Raw genomic sequence first — 18,746 nt, forward strand, 5'->3', positions numbered from 1 at the left:
GTATTCCAACCAAACTTATCCTGCTCCTAACTGTAGGGTTGTTGAAGGCATCGCAGATCACATTTCATCAATGGATTATTCAGCCTGCGGTACAGCATGCACACATGGACTCTCGAGTCACAGATTGTCCTGACCAAGTTCTGCAATGCCTGCTTGCCCATCTATAGTCAGCCTGAGAAGGAGGTGCATTGGGTTCTGATGACCCCACCCAGTGCTGAGGGGAAAGATACTTCAGAGCTTTTGTAGGATGTTTTAGTCAGTGCTTCCATTGATCTTTGAGGAAGGGAGTTCCAAAGACTCATGGAGAGTTGACCTGCGGGCTCGGCAAGCATTGTGGAAACTAAACAAGATGTCAACTTGTACTGTGAGGGGTGGGGTGAGGAGGTATAAGGGGTCTGGTAAGCAGGAATCGGGGGCATCGTCACAGGGGTGTCGGAGGTTATGGGGAGAAGGCAGGAGAATGGGGTAAGGAGGGAGAGATAGATCAGCCATGATTGAATGGTGGAGTAGACTTGATGGGCCAAATGGCCTAATTCTGCTCCCATCATTTATGATTATGGAAACCCGTGCAAAAAGGTTTGTCACCCTGGAAGAAGGTACAGTGGGGATTTACCAGACTGATGAGGTAGGTGGTCCTTTGGAGAGCGATGGAGGGAGCTCAGCCTGTATCCCTTAGTTCAGAAGAGTGCAAGGGAGAGAAGGAACAGAAGGGGCAGTTTAGTTTAATGCTACAGCGTGGAAACAGGCCCTCTGGATCCAGTCTACACCGACCAATAATCGTCCGCACACTGGTTCTATCCTACACCCTAGGGACAATTTATAGAAGCCATTTAACCTACAAACCTGCATTTTTCTTTGTGGAAGGAAATTAGACCACCCGGACAAATTACAGGCAGTCACAGGGAGACCCCCACACAATCCCTTTACACCATTTCCAATCCCTTTGTTCCAGACCAATCCCTTGCCCCATCTGAACCCCCTCTCTGCAACTCTCTCCCCATAGTCAGGATCGAACCCAGGTCTCTGGACCTGTAAGGCAGCAACACTACCACTGTGCCAAGGTGCCACCCAACTAATGGCAAAGAGAATATTTACCTTTGAGTTAGCTCTGCACCGGGGGGAGGTGCGGGGCTGCTCTGGCATCAACTGTAGGTCCAACTCTGCGCTCTGCACATTTTCTTGTTATCGATGTGAACTTGGATTTGCGAACTGCAGGATTTGATAACATCTGGAGTAAACCCAAGCCTGAGCCCCAAGCCCCCCTCACCCCCATGCACTTCCCTTCCACCCAAGCCCTCTCCTTCACAATCCCTCTCCTCCCCCAACAATCCTCCCCCTCCCCCTTCCCCGCACGATCCAAGCCCTCCCTCCCACAATCTGAGGACCCCTGCAATCCCTCCCCTACACAATCCCTTCCCCCTATCCCTACCCCCCTTCATTCCCCTCCCTCGCACAATCCCTCAATTGTACTCCTCCCGCTCCCTCACTCCAATCCCCCCCAATAATCCATTCCTCTCCTGCCAATCCCTCGACCCACAATCCCTTTCCTCTGCCAAATCCCTTCTCCCAGCCTGCCCGATATCCCCAGCTAATTCACATCCCCCATCCACTCCTTCCATTTTGATTGTTTGCTCATCCTGCCCAATCCCTGCACCCCCACCCCATCCCCTCCTACTAGACTCATCCCCTCCACTATCCGATCCTCACGTTCGATCCCCACACAATCCTTTAACACCATTTCCAATCCCTTTGTTCCAGACCAATCCCTTGCCCCATCTGATCTGATCTGCAACTCTCCCCCCATCCGGTCCGCTTCTGATAGTCTCCTGCATATCCGCTGAATGCCATCCCACCGACCACCCAACGTGGAACATGAGGGGGCAAATTATCTTTTGGGAGGCAGTGTGCCTTATAAATATGAACCCCCTGCAGAGAGCCGATAAGAATATGAAAATGAGCTTCCTCCCTCACCTGAAAGCACTTCTATCCCAATTGTTCACTCCTTCACCACCAGTGCACAGTGGCTGCACTGCAGTTCTTCACCCAAACCCCTCACCTCTCCCACCCAGAAGGTCAAGGGCAGCAAGAGAACACCAGCCACTGCAGGTTTCACCTCAAGTCTCCCACCATCCGGACTTGGAAATATATAGCCGGACCTTCATTGTTCCTGTGTCTAAATCCTGGATTTCCCGCCCCAACAGCTTCACCAGAAGGAACACAGTGCTTCAAAAATGTGCAACACCACCTTGCTGGGACAATTTGCTGTATTGTGAGCAATTTTTGGCCCCACATCTGAGGAAGGATGTGCTGGCCTTGGAGAGGGTCCAGAGGAGGTTTACAAGAATGATCCCAGGAATGAGTGGGTTAACATATGATGAGCGTTTTACGGCACTGAGCCTGTACTCGCTGGAGTTTAGAAGAATAAGGGGGAACCTCATTGAAACGTACTGAATAGTGAAAGACTTGGATAGAGTGGATATGGAAAGGATGTTTCCATGAGTGGAAGAGTCTAGGACTAGAGGTCATCACTTCAGAATTAAAGGACGTTCTTTTAGGAAGGAGATGAGAAAGAATGTCTTTAATCAGAGGGTGGTGAATCTGTGGAATTCTTTGTCACAGAAGGATGTGGTGGCCAAGTCAATGGATATTTTTAAAGCAGAGATAGATTCTTGATTAGTACTGGTGTCAGGGTTTATGTGGAGAAGGCAGGGGAATGGGGTTAGGAGGGAGAGATAGATCAGCCATGATTGAAAGGCATAGACTTGATGGGCCGAATGGCCTAATTCTGTTCCTATCACATGACTTTATGCAGGTGATGACCTTGTCCTGGGAATAACAGAGGCCTCAGAAACAGATTGCCACCCTTGCCCCAACACCGGGGGGCAGGCAGGAGGCCACGGAAGAAGAACATTCCCCCCCATAGACCCTCTTGCACCCACCTGCAATTTTCCAGATCACTGCAGCGATGATGACAGAGAGCAGGAGACCCCCTAAAACAGCCCCTGCGATTATACCGCTCCTGATTCTGGAGTTAAGGTCCGGGCTGGAGTTGGGTCCAGGGGCAAAGCCTTCATTCTCTTCTGCATCGTGGTCCAACAACCCCACCGAGAAGGTGCTGGAGCGGGTTTCAATCGACCTCAGCTGAAACCTCAGCCTGTAGCTGGTGCCTGCCACACAAGGAAACAGTAAAACTCTTCAGACACTACTCCAAAGCCATTCCCCATCAACACAGGCACAGTATCCAAAGCAAGGAAAGAGGCGATCAGGTCTGTCTGCTCTTTGCTGCTGGTTCTTGAGAGACAGCCTTCACCCCTCCACCCTCACCCCACCAAGCCACTGCCCACTCTGTGACTGATCCCACACTCACCTAGAGAGGAGTAGCACCACCTAGGATTACTGGGGAGCATGATCCCTCTTCCTCTGTCAGCCCCACCAGCCTTAATCTTAAGCCTAAACCCTTGCCCTCCCCAACTCTAACACTGAACATAACCTTCACTCAAACCCCAACTGTTACCAACACTACCATTAAACTTCATGCTCACTAAAATTAGCACTAAACCTAACCTCACCCTTACTATAACGCACACCTTCAGCAACTGTAAACATAAACCTCTTATGGCCCATCACCCTACCCATCCGTGTTCTCACTCATGCTTCATCAACCCAAGGAAGTGATAGGCACTGTCAACCTGAACACACAGAGCAGGGGCTTCAGCAGAACCCCGGGGCATCACACAGAGTGTGGGAGAGAGATTAACACATCACCAGGTCAACTAGACACAGAGAAAATAGGTGCAGGAGTAGGCCATTCGGCCCTACGAGCCATGCAATATGATCATGGCTGATCATCCAAAATCAGTACCCCGTTCCTGCTTTCTCCCCATATCCCTTGATTCCGTTAACCCTAAGAGCTATATCGTAGATCTGGGGCATTGATCTTGTCTTTTTAGACTATTATTGTTTATTTGGTGTGTGTGTGTGTGTGCGTGCATGCATACGCATACTGAACTTCTTTCTGTTTATTATGTTGTTTACAGAGTACTATGTTTACATATTCTGTTCTGCAGCTGCAAGTAAGAATTTAATTGTTCTGTTTGGGCCATATGACAATAAAACACCCTTGACTCTTGAGAAGGAACGGTTCTAATCATCACTTGCAGCCAAGTAAATGGATACAAGAGCAAACTGCTGGAGGAACTCAAGTGGGGTCAGGCAGCATTGACCATCTCCTGTCTCCTAGGATATCAGAACCTGGAGTTTCCATTGAGCTGGGAATTTTGGTAGAAATTGTCTGCAGGAAATCTCAGCACTTTGAGCTCCATTTCCAACAGTGTAGCTCCAGTTTTGTACAGTCTTATGCACTGCTTTGAAAGGGAACGGTGCTGTGACAGGTTCTACCATGGAGCAATTCGGCCCCATCATGGATAATTACCATGGCAACGGTCCCAATGGCTCAGAGGCACTCAGTTTGACCAGTCAACTCCGTCCAACCTCTTCCTAATGTAATTTTCCCACTGCACAGGAGTTGTGCTGCCTCCTGATTACAAACATCCACACTTTGTGATTTACTCACTTCCAGCCAACCCCTCCCCAGTCAGGCAATGTTTTACATGACACGTTGTCAATCTGGTCTGGAACGCTGCAGGTAGGCAATCGGAGACACACTGAGGAGTCTGAGCAGAAATTCAGAGCAGAAATGTTTTTTGAAAAGCTGTGTCACTTTACCTGCAGGGATACACCCATGGCTGTGACCTCTGCCCCATGTAAATTTGAAAACTTGTGAGGAATGCAGTTGCAGAAGTGAGAGATAAAGAAATATTTTGTGACATTACAACACAGGACCCAAGGCCCAAGGTGTGTGAACAAAGCATGAGAGCAGAGCAACCCGTCACTGCACTCTCTCTGGAAGAGATGGCAGACATTCCACAAAGCTGACTAATTGCTTGATGCTCCAATCACCAGAGTGCTATCTGCTGGAAGATCTCTATCATCACTGTTCTTTGTCTCAGTGCAGCTCCAGTCTCCAGAGTGACTCCGGGTAAGCAGATTCAGAGACATTGTCTCCCTGATGTTTATCAAAGAATCCACTCCAGTTACACAAATGATAAAACTATCAGTTTCTCGCCCAGTGACCCAATCTCTCGAGCACAAGCTTCACACTTCTTACAAGTGGAAGAATTTAGCATCTTTGTTAGTCATAGGTGAGGTACCAGAAGACTGGAGGATAGCTAATGCTGTTCCTTTATTTAAGAAGAGCAGAAGGATAAGTGGTCTTCATGCAGCTGGAAGGTATTTATTCACAAAATGCTGGAGTAACTCAGCAGGTCAGGCAGCATCTCAAGAGAGAAGGAATGGTGCTCCTGAGATGCTGCCTGACCTGCTGAGTTACTCCAGCATTTTGTGAATAAATACCTTCAATTTGTACCAGCATCTGCAGTTATTTTCTTACACTTCATGCAGCTGGTGTACCTTCGGTCAGTGGTAGGGAAATTATTGGACAATATTCTAAGGGACGGGATTTACGTACCTTTGGAAAGACAGGGACTCTTAGTCTTAGAGAAACAGCATGGAAAAAGGCTCTTCGGCCTACCGAGTCCACGCAGACCATCGATCACCATCGAACACTGGTTCTGTTTTACCACTTTTACATCCACCCCCTACACACTGGGGGGCAATTTACAGAGGCCAAATAACCTACGGGTTTGGGGCATAGAACATGAAGTTGGGACGTTATGTTACAATGTAAGAAAACTGGTGAGTTTTCTTAAGTATTTTGTGAACTTCTGGTCATCACACTATAGTCGGGAGGATGATAGATATAAGGAGAAAGTGAATCGGCTGGGTTTGTTTTCCCAGCAGCAAAGGAGGCTGAGGAATGGTCTGATAGAGGTGTACAAAAATTATGAGGCACAGAGTGGGCAGATGTCAGAATATTTTTCCCATGACAGGGCTATCAAAAATAAGGGTACAGATCTATGGTAAGAGAAATGAGTTTTAAAGGGGATCTAGACAATAGGTGCAGGAGTAGGCCATTTGGCCCTTCGAACCAGCATCGCCATTCACCGTGATTATGCACAATCAGTACCCCGTTCCTGCCTTCTCCCCATATCCCCTGACTCCGCTATCATTAAGAGCTTTATCTAACTCTCTCTTGAAAGCATCCAGAGAATTGGCCTCCACTGCCTTCTGAGGCAGAGAATTCCACAGCTTCACAACTCTCTGAGTGAAAAAGTTTTTCCTCATCTCCGTTCTAAATGGCCTCCCCCTTATTCTTAAACTGTGGCCCCTGGCTCGGGACTTGCCCAACATCGGGAACATATTTCCTGCCTCTAGCGTGTCCAATTCCTTAATAATCTTATATGTTTCAATAAGATCCCCTCTCATCCTTCTAAATTCCAGAGTATACAAGCCCAGTCGCTCCAGCCTTTCAACGTATGACAGTCCCGCCATTCCAGGAATTAACCTCGTGAACCTACGCTGCACATCTAAGAGGGTATTTTTTGGCACATCGAATGGTTGATATTAGGAACCCACTACCAGAGGAGGAGGTGGAATCAAGATACAATCACTACATTTGAGGCACACTTAAATAGGCAATGCATTAAAACCTACGGACCTAATGCGTGCAAATGGGATTAGTGTGCATGGGCAAAGAAGTCAGCGTGGAAGAGGTGAGCCAAAGAGTCCGTTTCAGTGATGTATTCTAGCTATCCTTCCATTATTTGGGGAAAAAAAATCAAAAGGACCCCGGTATTTCCTGGTGCACCACAGCTCAGGTCACTGCTGTAGTGGAGATGTGACAGTCTCCGTGTGTCCAGTCCCACACCCAGCATCCTGATAACACCTTCCTTTGGCATCGTGCCCACTCTCAGGATTTTAGTTACTCAGTCAATGGGGACAGTTTCACAGTACCATCAATTCCCAGGTGAGGGGATGGAGCCCTTCCTTAGGTACTGTGATGATGCTCAAAGCTGTGACATCCCACTCTGGAGACACGAGCACACATAGCTACATAGTCAGAAAAACAGTCTCCATCAGTGGGGACCTGATCACCTTCGAGCCCCCTGGAGTGGCGATGAGGGAGCGCCATGCCATCAACCACTCACCATTGATGCTAATGGAGAGATCGGTAAAATTAGCCAAGCAACCAGTGAACAAGATCCTGGTCGTTCCGTTGAGTCCGGTGACATACTCGTTTTGGAAATCCACAAGCGCCACATCCAGTTCCCAGAGGGTAACTCCAACTGACACACAGTTGCCCTGGATCACAAAACACAACAATTAGGAAACTGGAGCAGAGGAATGCCCTGTGCCCAAGGTGAAATTGAAATTAGCCACACACACTTCACAGCACCATGTTTGTAACTCACTGCCAGAGGACAGATGACTAGCTTTAGACTTTAGAGATACAGTGTGGAAACAGGCCCTTCGGCCTACCGAGTCCACACTGACCATTGATCACCCAATATACTGACACTATCCTACTCACTAGGGACAATTTACAATTTTACAAAAACCAATGAACCTGCAAACCTGCACATCTTTGGAGTGTGGGAGGAAACCTAAGCATCCGGAGAACACCCACGCAGGCATAGGGGGAACCTGCAAACTCCATACATACAGCACCGGCTTGGAGGATCAAACCTGGATCTCTGGCGTTGTAAGGCGGTAACTCTATTGCTGCGCCACTGTGTTGCCTAAACAGGCACTACACAGTTATCGGGAGAACGAGTGCATTATCGGATCCATTACAGGTACATGGGAAAATGGGACTGAGTGGATCAATGCATAAAAGAGCTGGCACAGAACTAACGGGCCAAATGGCCTCCTCCTGTGTACTATTCTAGCCGGATGCAGGTCCTATCCAGATTTCTTCAAGCCATAAATGTTGTTTTACCACCCCCCAGAAATAACAAATAAATAAAAACACGTAAAGTTGGCAAATTATTTGTTTTTACAGCTTCATCCTCCTACCGACTTACGTCAGTGTCCACCGCCATGACGCAGGGCTGCTGCCTGAGCAGCTGACCGGACTCACCAGCGATCGGCTGAGTCACCACAACAAGAGCTGCCACAGGGGCTACCCGGTTCTTATTCACTGATTCCCGTTGCACCGGGTTTGAGGCCACCTACAACAACAACAACAACTTGGGTTTATGGAGAACAGCATAACTGGCAGATGCTGGAAATCTGAGTTAAAAAAACGAATACTGGATATACTCAGCAGGTCGTGCAGCGTCTTTGGAGAGAGCAAGACTGGGCTTGTTAAAATTCTAAAACAAATTGGAACGATTGGTTATTTGAAAATGTGAATTCAATGTTGAGTCCTTGGTTGTGATGAGGTGCTGTTTCTCCAGCTTACTATGGCATTTGTTGGAGCAGTCCAAAAATCCAACATGGTCAGAATAGGGTAGGGATGGAGAATTAATGTGTCAGGCAACAGGTAGATCAGGAAGAAGGTCCCAGATTTGAACGGATGCAGATGAGTCATTGGGGACAAATACTGTAGTGAAAGCGAGCAAAATGGGAGGTTTAGACTATTTATTTCAATGCTAGAGACTTAACAAACAAGACGGATGAACTCAGGACTGAGCACAGGTCTGAGCACAAAGGATCACTTAATCTGCGTTTGGTTTCTCCAATATTGTGAAGGCCATATTGTGAGCACCAAAAGCAACCAGTCAGACAGGAGAAAGTGCAAGCTAATCGCTGCTTTGCTTGAAGGGACGGACTGGATCCCTGAATGTGCGAAGCAAAGACGTGTTACATGTCCCAGGGGTATATGGGGAATTACTGTGAGAAGCCCAGTGGTAGGTGGGGACAAAAGTACAGACCAGACTCACAGAAGCAAGTGCTACTTCAGAATTGAAAGGGTGTGGGGAAGATATGCCTGGTGTGTTTATATCACACTTTTAACGGACCCAAAAGAGCGAAGACTCTGCCAGGGTTATTGAACAAAATCTGTCACAGATCCACATAAGAGACCATTACAAAAAGCTCAATCACAAGGCTGGTCTTAAACAGCAGCTTGGAGGAGGAAAGAGAGGTGTGGAAGTTTGGAGAGGGAACCCCAGATATCAGGCAGTTGAACAGATTCCCATCAATAGTGGAACAATGGGAACTTGGGGATGTATCAGTGGAGAAGTATGGAGAAGGTTTAAACTAGTTTGGCGGGGTGGGGAAGGGGGGTGGGGGTGGATCCTGGAGTAGAAAGGAAACAGATAATAGTTTGGGGGGAAGTACTGTAGTCTAAGAGGTGACCTTATTGAACTCTACAAGATCATGAGTGGCATGGATAAAGTGAACACTCACTGTCTTTTTCCCAGGAAACAGATTCTAAAACTAAAGGGCATTTAGTTAAGGTGAGAGGGGACAAATTTAGGATGGTCCATGAGGACAATTTTCACATTCAGAGGGTAATCGTATCTGAAATGAGCTGCCAGAGGAAACAAGAGAAGCAGATACAATTATGACGTAAACTCTAGGACAGATATATGGATAGGAAATGTTTAGAGGATTGTGGGCCAAATACAGGCAAATGGGACAAGCTTGGTATGCTAACTTGGTTGACAAAAACAAGAAAGGACCTGTTTTGTGCTTTATTGCTCTGTTTCTGTGACCAGTGGGCTGAGGTAACAGGCACAATAGAAGCAGAGAAGGGTAAGGCTGTAGCGGGATCTGGAAACCAGGGCGAGATTATCACATGCCGTTATACCAGGATTCATGCCTGGTGTGCGAGAACAGGGAAGATGGGAGAATGAGAAGATATGAATCAGGACGCTTATCGCACAGATTTGTTTGAACTTTACAGAGACAGAAGATGGAAAGCCAGCCAAGAATGATTCAGACGTAAAGGCTACAAGATAGACAAAAATGCTGGAGTAACTCAGCGGGATAGGCAGCATCTCTGGAGAGAAGGGTCGAGTCGAGACCCTTCTTCAGACTGGTGGGACAGTCTACAAGAGGTGGACAAGGTTTGCTGAAGCAAATCAGGCGAGGCAGAGGCATTAAAGTTCCCCAAGAAAACCCCAACACTGATGGCGGTGCACTCTCTGTGACATGGGTTTGTCCATCTGAAATGTATGGAGCAGGTCCTCCATCAGACAAGGCCATGGAAACTGATGAATCGCACTGAGAATCCAGGCCAATTTCTGCAAGAAATGGTCATCATACTGTTGGCAGGTGGGTAAATGGAGCTTCTGGAGCTACTTCATGTTTAAGGTCACCTGAACATCCATCAGCCTCTGAAAGAGACAGGGTGACAGAGGCCTTATCAAATAAGGGAGGAGATAGAAAGAGTTGCTGAAAAGGCTGAATAGATGGAATGTACAAACAAGTGGGGTCCATGGAATTAACAAGAAACATTTATATTGCCAGCTGTGTGCTTTATTTGCACAGAGCTGAATTGCAGGAAGGTGTTACCTCGTTCCACTCTGGATCATCTGGAGATGGCAATGGGCTGGAGATATCCAGGTTAGCGATTACAACACCCAACGAAGCACTCAGGTTTCCAGTCAACATAGCCTCACCGAGATTGCTGGCAATTTTCTTCAGATCAGAGAACATCAAAGTGCCTACATAATGTGATCAAATTGTCAGTTCAGAGACACAAAGTCTGAATATTTCACCCAATGATGTGTGGCTTCATCTCCTGAGTGAAGTGCACAATAAGCACAGGTAACACATGATCTACAGCCAGGCACTTATCCTCTGCAGATGTGACAAATTATTACATAGTAAGGGAGAGGGTGAGGCAGGACAGGGCACTGCAATTACGTTTTCCTAATATACCCCCATAAATTCATAGCAAATTCAGTTCAAGTGGTTGCCCCTGCAAACACTGCCACCTGCAGGCTCCCACACACATTGCCGTCCGCCATCACTGGTCACATCCCAACACTGGGGGCACCTTCACAAGGGGCACTGCTGCGGTCCAAATCTGTGCACATCCTCACCCCTGCCCTCCTCTTCTCAAGGGAATTAGGGATAAGAAATGCTGACATATCGCTCATGTCCATTACTTGAAAACTAATTTTAAAAATTGGTGGTGGATTCTGGAAATGGTTCCAGCATCAGTGTAGTATTGGCAACTAATTCAACGAAGGTTTATGCAAGGTCCACATGGGAAGTGGAGAAAAGGTGGGTAAACAGCGAAGACAAGATCCAACAGGTAGAATATTTGAAGAAGATGCATGACCTCCGCTTGTCCTGATATTTTGGGCAAAGTCAGGGATATGCCAGCCCCAAGCCCAGCCAATCAATTCATAGCATAGCTGAATTGTGTAGCTTGCTTTGATTCGTGAAGCACCAAATCACTTGCTTTTGTCGTCCACAATCTGGATTTACACATCAATCTGTTAACTTCACCCACACAGTTAAAAGTGCAGCCTCTCAAAATCCATGTAATGCCATTTGACTTTGTAATAAAGCAATATCAAATGTACGGTCCTTATTTGAGATAGGTGTAATGTGATAGTAAAGATTTGTCTGCTTAGATATATATTTTTGGTGACCCAGTGAAGTAGCTGCTACAGTTGCTGCCTCAGCTCCAGAGACCTGGGTTCATTCCCGACCACTGATGCTGTCTGTGTGGAGTTTGCAGTGTTCTTTGTGTGACCGTGTAGGTGTGAACATAGAGCAGGAATAGGCCCTTTTGCCTATCATGTCTGCATCGACCATAATGCAGATTTTATTTGATCTGAGATGTACAGGTTGGTAGGTTAGTTGGCAACAATGATTTCCCCTAGTGTGCGTGTTTCCGTACGAGTGTGTGTGTGCACATCAGTGAATGGGGGGAACAGGTTGTGACAAAATTAGTGTGGCAACAGGATTGTTTTGTGAGTCAGCATGGAGTGGATGGGCTGAATGTTCTCAATGGCCTAATTAAATAAATCTGAGCTGCTCTATGCAGACAGACGAATGCCAAGTGAAACACTTCATCACTGGCAAGTTCAACAAACTAGCCATTGCGCTATAGACCCTGCATGGTGCCGGGCACTACGGGAATACAGGCCTTTCCCGCTTTTAGTGGGGCTTTGGGGAGAGGGGATTTCAATGAATTAATAGACGAGTAATCTGACACATCTGTGAAAAAAGATTCAACAGGAGAGCTTCAGGAAACTTTCCTCAAATGGGACTGTGAACAAAGAGGCAGCACCTAAAATCAGAACCGCCGATCAGGGTAATGCTGGGAAGATCTTTCCCACATGGGGCAGTGGGAATCTGAAGTCACCGCCACAAAGCTTGGCTGCGGAGGTTTTAATACGAAGATGGCTAGGATGTTACTGACATGACATTATCATGTCATTTGACACAATGAAGTGGATGAACTGGGGACTCAGCATGGGCTCATGGTGAAGAGACAGGAAGCAAAAGTGGGCTAGTCATTGGTGTGGCGATCACCTCATATTCTTCTACATAGGTCTCTCCTACAACATCTGCTTGCGTGACAAATCTATCTTTGCAGGGGCAACAAACAATCTTTAGGTGGAATTCAGGTGGGGCAAATGAAATGGTCGACGTTAATCAAGGTTGCGACCGAAATGTCGACCATTTCATTTACCCCACACGTCAACCAAATGGTCGACCGTTCCTTTCCATCCAGAGATGCTGCCTGCCCCGCTGAGTTCTACAGCTGATCATTGGTTGCTCCAGATTCCACCATGTCCCAGCATGTCCCAGGAACCAGTCTGGTGAATCTTCAATGAACTCCCATTAAGGCAAGTATATCCTTCCTGAAGTAAGGAGACAAAAAGCATACACAACATGCCAGGTGTTGTCTAGCCAGGCCTCTGTCCAATTACAGTAAGAGATCTTTATTCTAACTCAAATCCTCTCGCAATAAAGCCCAACATACAAGAACCTGCATGTCAGTTTTCGGTGAATGCTGTACAAGGACATTTCCCAGTCTCGCACCTTTAAAAAAAACCCTCAGCATTTGTGTTTTGACCTCACTTTTACACTTGGTGTTCCACCTGCTCTATTTGTCCATACCCTCTGAAGGCTCTTTGCATCCTCATCATTCACTCCAGACTAGGGAACATAATATATGATCCCTTCAGCCACATTGTCGACACAGTTTATGAAGAACTGGGGATCGAAAGCCAATCCTTGCAAAACCCACTAGTCACGGTCTGCCAACCAGACACAGGCCTGTTTATTCCCACTTTGTGTATTTTAGCTGTAACCAGCTCGCAATCCGCACTGGTATTTTAACCCAATTCCTGTCTCAAGAAGGGTTCTGTCCCAAAGCGTCACCTATTCTTTTTCTCCAGAGTTGCTGCCTGACCTGTTGAGTTACTCCAGCATTTTGTATCTATCCATGCTCTCTAATCCATTTCACTAATCTTCTGTGTGGGACTTTATTAAAGGCATTCTGAAAATCCAAGTGCACCCCATTTCCTGGTTCTGCTACCAGAAACATCCTCAATGAACTCCAATACGTTTGTCAAACGCGATTTTCCTTTTATAAACCCTTATAGCTTCTGATCTGTTGAGTTATAATTTTCTAAATGTTCTTCCTTAATGATGCTCTCCAGCCCAGAACCAGCCTGAAGTCTCCTGCTCCCTGCCTCCTTTACCTCGAATAACACCTTTATGTTTGGAGATAATGGGTGATATCAGCGGTGCACCTTTTTTGTGAAATTATCACAATTATTAACTCCAGTTTCCCAACTTTTGCTGGTGGGATCCAAGCTCAGGATGTTAATTGATTCCATTGCACAGGCTGCCTTCCCCCGCCCAGTACAAAGTTCTACCTCAGTGAGGTGCGAAGGTGACCTCCATTACCTGCAGGGGTGCTGGTGTTAGTAGAGTTACTGCTGGTTGATGCCAGTTGCTCCGACGGAGGTTCTCCAATCTCCACTTCCACGGTGATCCCTGTGGCCCGCCTTTTGCGACGTCGCGTTTCCCGGATGATCTTTGTGATACGGATTTTATTCGCTGGCACGTCTAGGAATAGGGCAAGGTTTCTTGCCAAATCAGGGCCGTAAAATTCATCCACTGTCATTGCAGGTAAATTAAAAGATATAAACAGTGTTGGGGCTGTGTGGATCTCTACGGGAATCGAGCCTCTCACTAACACATTCAGCATCTGGTATTTTCTGTCAAAATAGTTTGCACCAGAGACAGGGGAATTCAACATCGGAACAAATTCTCCTGTGTAGACACAATCAAAACCATCATGTTAAATTTGTTCAACATGTGCAAGCCTTGTTAGATGACATTTTTGCAGACTTCCGGTCTCCATATACCTGGGTTAAACCACACTGGAAGCACCACGCACAGTTCTGGTCTCCATATCCTTGGTTAGACCACATTGAGGGCAGTGCATACAGTCCCAATTTCCATATCCTTGGGTCAGACCACACTGGGACGACCACAAACAGTTCCGGGTTCCATCCATCTTGGTTACTCCATACTGGGAGCACCGTGTACAATACCAATCTCCGTATCCCTGGTTTAGACTACACTGCGAGGACCTTGCACAGTTTCAGTCTGCATCAAAGATACAAGAGGAAGATAGACCACTCGACCCTAAAAACTGTAGTATGTCATGGCGCCATTTTAGTAGGCAGAAACTTGAAGATTTTTTTAAAAAGAAAAATAACAAAAATCTGTGAATTGATAGATGAGATATATTCTGCATTTTAATGGTATCATCACACATACTGTTTCCCCAAAACACCGATTACACTGCGAGAGGCATAGCGAACGGCGGGTTTTGCATACTAAAATGGCGGACGTTACGCTACTTTGCATAATACACTTCAGTATACACTTCAGCATTACACTTCAGATTTCACCGGAGTGGTCCATCTTCTTCCTCAAGTATCTTTGATCTGCATATCCCTAGGTCAGACCACACGGGGTGTACTGTGCACAGGTCTGGTCTCCATATCCCTGGGTCAAACCACCCTGCACAGTTCTGCTTTCTTTATGAAAGAGTATATATCATGGCATTGGAGCAGGGGGTTAAAATATATCCAGAACACTACAAGATCTGAGAGGTTATTCCCTCAGGAAGGGCTAAACTGACTGGGGATAAACCCCCTTATTACGTATTCTGGGGGTGATCTGAGGGGAGGGGGAGGAGCAGACAAGAGGCCATTGACATAAAATGGGAACTGGAAATCAGCAGGTTCAGGAGACGAATCCCCTTCCCCTCAGAGAGTGGAGGTTGTGTGGGGCTCATTCTCACAGGAGAATTCCTCCCCCCAGAGAATGGGAAGGGGGGGGGGGGATATGTTGGACTTGTTCCACGTGAATATCCCTTCTCTCAGATTGTTTGACTGTTGAGCAGAGCTGCAACTGCTAGTTTACCTGTGTAGGTGGGTGCCCTCAGGGTGTAGTCTGTGTGATCGTTGTTCCACTGTGCGTTGGTCGGAGGGATCAGTGTACCGTGGACGTACACATCCAGACGTTGTGGCGATGAGTAATAGACCGACAAACGAACAGCCTTTATTGGAAAGTTAAAGAATTTTAGTTGCGGAGATTGGCTCCTAAATCGTTCGTGCCTTTGAAGCCTGGAAGCAAATCAACTGAAATATTCACGTGGCCCTTTTCATGTAGATAAAGTCCCAGGATACCTGACAGGACGGTTCCCAAACACCAAGCCAGGTGAGGAAATATTGGTTTGGGTAAACCTGGTCAAAGGTAAGGTAACAGTTCGGAGAGCAGGGAAAACTGGGCAGGAATGAATTCTAAAGCCTGGAAGCACATGGGGAGGAAGGACAGCAAATACCCTGAGGGTTTCAATGCAAGGGAAATCCCAAGGATGGGATTTGTGGAAGCCACAGTGGAGCAGTGGTAGAATTGCTGCCTTACAGCGCCGTAGACCCAGGTTCAATCCTGACTATGGGTGCTGTCTGTATGAAGTTTATACATTCTCCCTGTAACTGCGTGGATTTTCTCCGGGTGTTCCGGTTTCACCCCACACTCCAAAGACATAGAGGGTTGTATGTTGATTGGCTTCGGTAAGTTGTAAAATTGTCCCTCGTGTGTAGGATCGTTCTAGTGTATGTGTGATTGCTAGTTGACGCAGACTCGGTAGGCGGAAGGGCTTGTTTCCGTTTTGCATCTCTAAAGTCTAAATTAAAGTATGTGGAGGGTTGAGGCGATGGAGGGATTGGAAGCTTAAGGCACTGCAGCACTGGGAGCCAGTGTAGGTCAGTGAGACGGTGGCGAGGCGTGAACTGGACGGGAAATTGTGTTTGAACTTAGGCAGCACAGTGGCACAGCTGGTAGAGTGACTGCCTCACAAAGAGAGACCCAGATTTGACCCTGACGTTGGGTGCTGTCTGTGTGGAGTGTGCATGTTCTTCCTGTATGGGTTTCTACCTTGTGCTCTGGTTTCCTCCCACATGCAGATGTGTAGCTTAATTTGCACTTGTAAATTGCCCTAAGTGTGTAGCGAGTGGATGCGATAATGAGATAAAATAGAACTACTGTGAACAGGTTTATTCACAAAATGCTGGAGTAACTCAGCAGGTCAGGCAGCATCTCAGGAGACGAGGAATGGGTGACGTTTCGGGTCAACGTCACCCATTCCTTGTCTCCCGAGATGCTGCCTGACCTGCTGAGTTACTCCAGCATTTTGTGAATAAATCGATTTGTACCAGCATCTGCAGTTATTTTCTTATACTGTGAATGGGTGATCAACGGTTAGCATGGACTCAGTGGGACGAAGGGCCTGTTGCCATGCTGTGTCTCAATCAAACACGCCACACCCTTCTTCTCTCATTATCCAGCCTGAAAGACCCTTACACAGGATCAAGAAATGCTGGAGGGCATGAGTGAAGCATAATCTCATCGCTGTCAAAAAGATGTAGAAACTTGAGTCCCCTTTCCAGGACTGGAAAATGACTAACGTTCAATCTCTTCACTGAGCTGCAGAACATAACCCTGAGGTTAACCTAATTTCCTGCAGCCACACAACAAGCTGCTTCAGAGTGACTGACAATGACAAAGCTGTATGTCCTCATCCTTGGTTGGTGATGCCTGTGGCACTGATGAGGAAATGTCTCACACCTGCCTTTTCATCTCTGGCCTTTGTCCAATCATCTGCCTATCAGCAAAGCCTCCGCACCTGTATCAACCTATTACCTGCCCAGGTAATAGGTTCCTGCTTCCTCCCGCCCCCCTCCCACCACTGTCAGTCTGAAGAAGGGTCCAAACCTGAAACATCACCTATCCATGTTCTCCAGAGATGCAGCCTGATCCACTGAGTTACTCTTGCAGTGTGCCTTTTTTTTGTGTTTAGTTTAGAAATACACTGGGGAAACATGCCCTTCGGCCCACCAAGTCATCGCCGACCAGCAATTCTCACACACTAATACTATCCTACTCACTAGGGACAATTTACAATTATACCAAGCCAATTAACCTACAAACCTGTACGTCTTCGGAGTGTGGGTGGAAACCGGAGGTCCCAGAGAAAACCCGCGCATGTCACTGGGATTACGTACAAACTCCGTTCAGAGAGCACCTGTAGTCAGGATTGTACCCGGGTCTCTGGTGCTGTAAGGCAGCAACTCTACTGCTGTGCCACCATACCGCCCTCTATCAATCCATGTTGCTTGGCCTGCAAGACAAACTCCCAGGCTGTTGGACCACTCACTCAAGGTGCTTTCCCCACACACTGCACCTTGTAAAGCTGGCGCTGCACCACCTTACCACTCACACGACTTCCCCCACATGCCTTACCTTCTTCACTGGACACCACAAAATAACAAAAACAAATTAAAAATGCAGCATGTGTGTACTCCCCAACACCATCACAAATTTACCATGCCGATATATCTGTAAAATACCATGATCATTTTAAGCCTTGCTTGCTCTCTTAAGAACCAAGGTAAACCTCCATACCGACTGCTCGAGATGAATATGAACTGGGTTTCCTATTTTAAGTTTAGCAGTCAGAGATCTTGGTATCTGACTTTGAGCTTTGTGCTCCCGAAACCCATCCCTGGCTAACATAGTTCAGGAGCGAGAGTGAAGGAGGATCGGGGGCCTATAGCAGGATAGGGGCCCCACAGTAGGGAGGATTGGCACAAACAGTTCCTTACTCTGTTGGCATCAGCAGCAGGCAGCAGCAGACGCAGACTCTGAGGGCTGGTGCTGGTGAAATACACATCGCACGACTTGTTGGTGGCCACAATCCCAAAGAAAAGCGAGATCCTCTTCATACAGGAATATCCAGAGCACCAGCCGTGGTCCTGTGGGCCTGCCACAGCAACACATAAGGTAAGCAATGCAGAGTCGAAAAACACATGTCGAACGGGTCCCCGAGAGGCTTTACCCACCCACACTGACACTTCACCACCTCCCCAGTAGAAGCAGCTTGAGCACTCGGTTACTGACATCACCACAATAGATCAGGATCCAGGAGTAGTGCCTCCACTTTGGGCTGAGGGCAAAGTGCAAAGCACCCCACCTCCCTTACCAAACAGCTGTTCTCTGAGTCCAAAGGAGTTTTTCACCCTAGATGGCAGACACTGGGAGATAGTCTCCCTGGCTGGGGAGCGTTGAACAAGGGGTTAATGTTGAGGGGCATGCGATGGGGCAGGGAGAAGGAGCCGAGGTGAAGGAGCACCACTGGAAGAGGCTCAAGGGCAAAGGAAGCATTGCTTGTAGTAAGACTATCCAGATTCCGATGCACAATTAATTGGTCAGTGTGGCTCCCGTGGAAAACCAAGTTTGTCATAACACAAATTAACTTAAAGCGGGCAGGCAGCCAAACATCTCAA

At 47.2% G+C, this 18,746-nt stretch overlaps 1 protein-coding gene across 1 annotated transcript in view; it reads right to left on the reverse strand.

Annotated features, from left to right (window-relative positions):
- Window positions 1–3,644: 3,644 nt before the first annotated feature.
- The window catches only part of pkhd1l1.1 (PKHD1 like 1, tandem duplicate 1), a 137,915-nt gene continuing 122,813 nt past the window's right edge, over window positions 3,645–18,746 (reverse strand). The window contains exons 72-79 of the mRNA XM_078398424.1: window positions 18,066–18,223; window positions 15,322–15,457; window positions 13,789–14,157; window positions 10,423–10,574; window positions 7,983–8,129; window positions 7,107–7,260; window positions 6,913–6,986; window positions 3,645–3,689 (exon numbers count right to left, since the gene is read on the reverse strand). Coding sequence (XP_078254550.1) covers window positions 3,645–3,689; window positions 6,913–6,986; window positions 7,107–7,260; window positions 7,983–8,129; window positions 10,423–10,574; window positions 13,789–14,157; window positions 15,322–15,457; window positions 18,066–18,223 — 1,235 coding nt within the window. The remainder of the gene's footprint in view (window positions 3,690–6,912; window positions 6,987–7,106; window positions 7,261–7,982; window positions 8,130–10,422; window positions 10,575–13,788; window positions 14,158–15,321; window positions 15,458–18,065; window positions 18,224–18,746) is intronic.

Source organism: Rhinoraja longicauda, chromosome 4 (genome assembly GCF_053455715.1).
Source record: "Rhinoraja longicauda isolate Sanriku21f chromosome 4, sRhiLon1.1, whole genome shotgun sequence".
NCBI classification, from domain to species: Eukaryota; Metazoa; Chordata; class Chondrichthyes; order Rajiformes; family Arhynchobatidae; genus Rhinoraja; species Rhinoraja longicauda.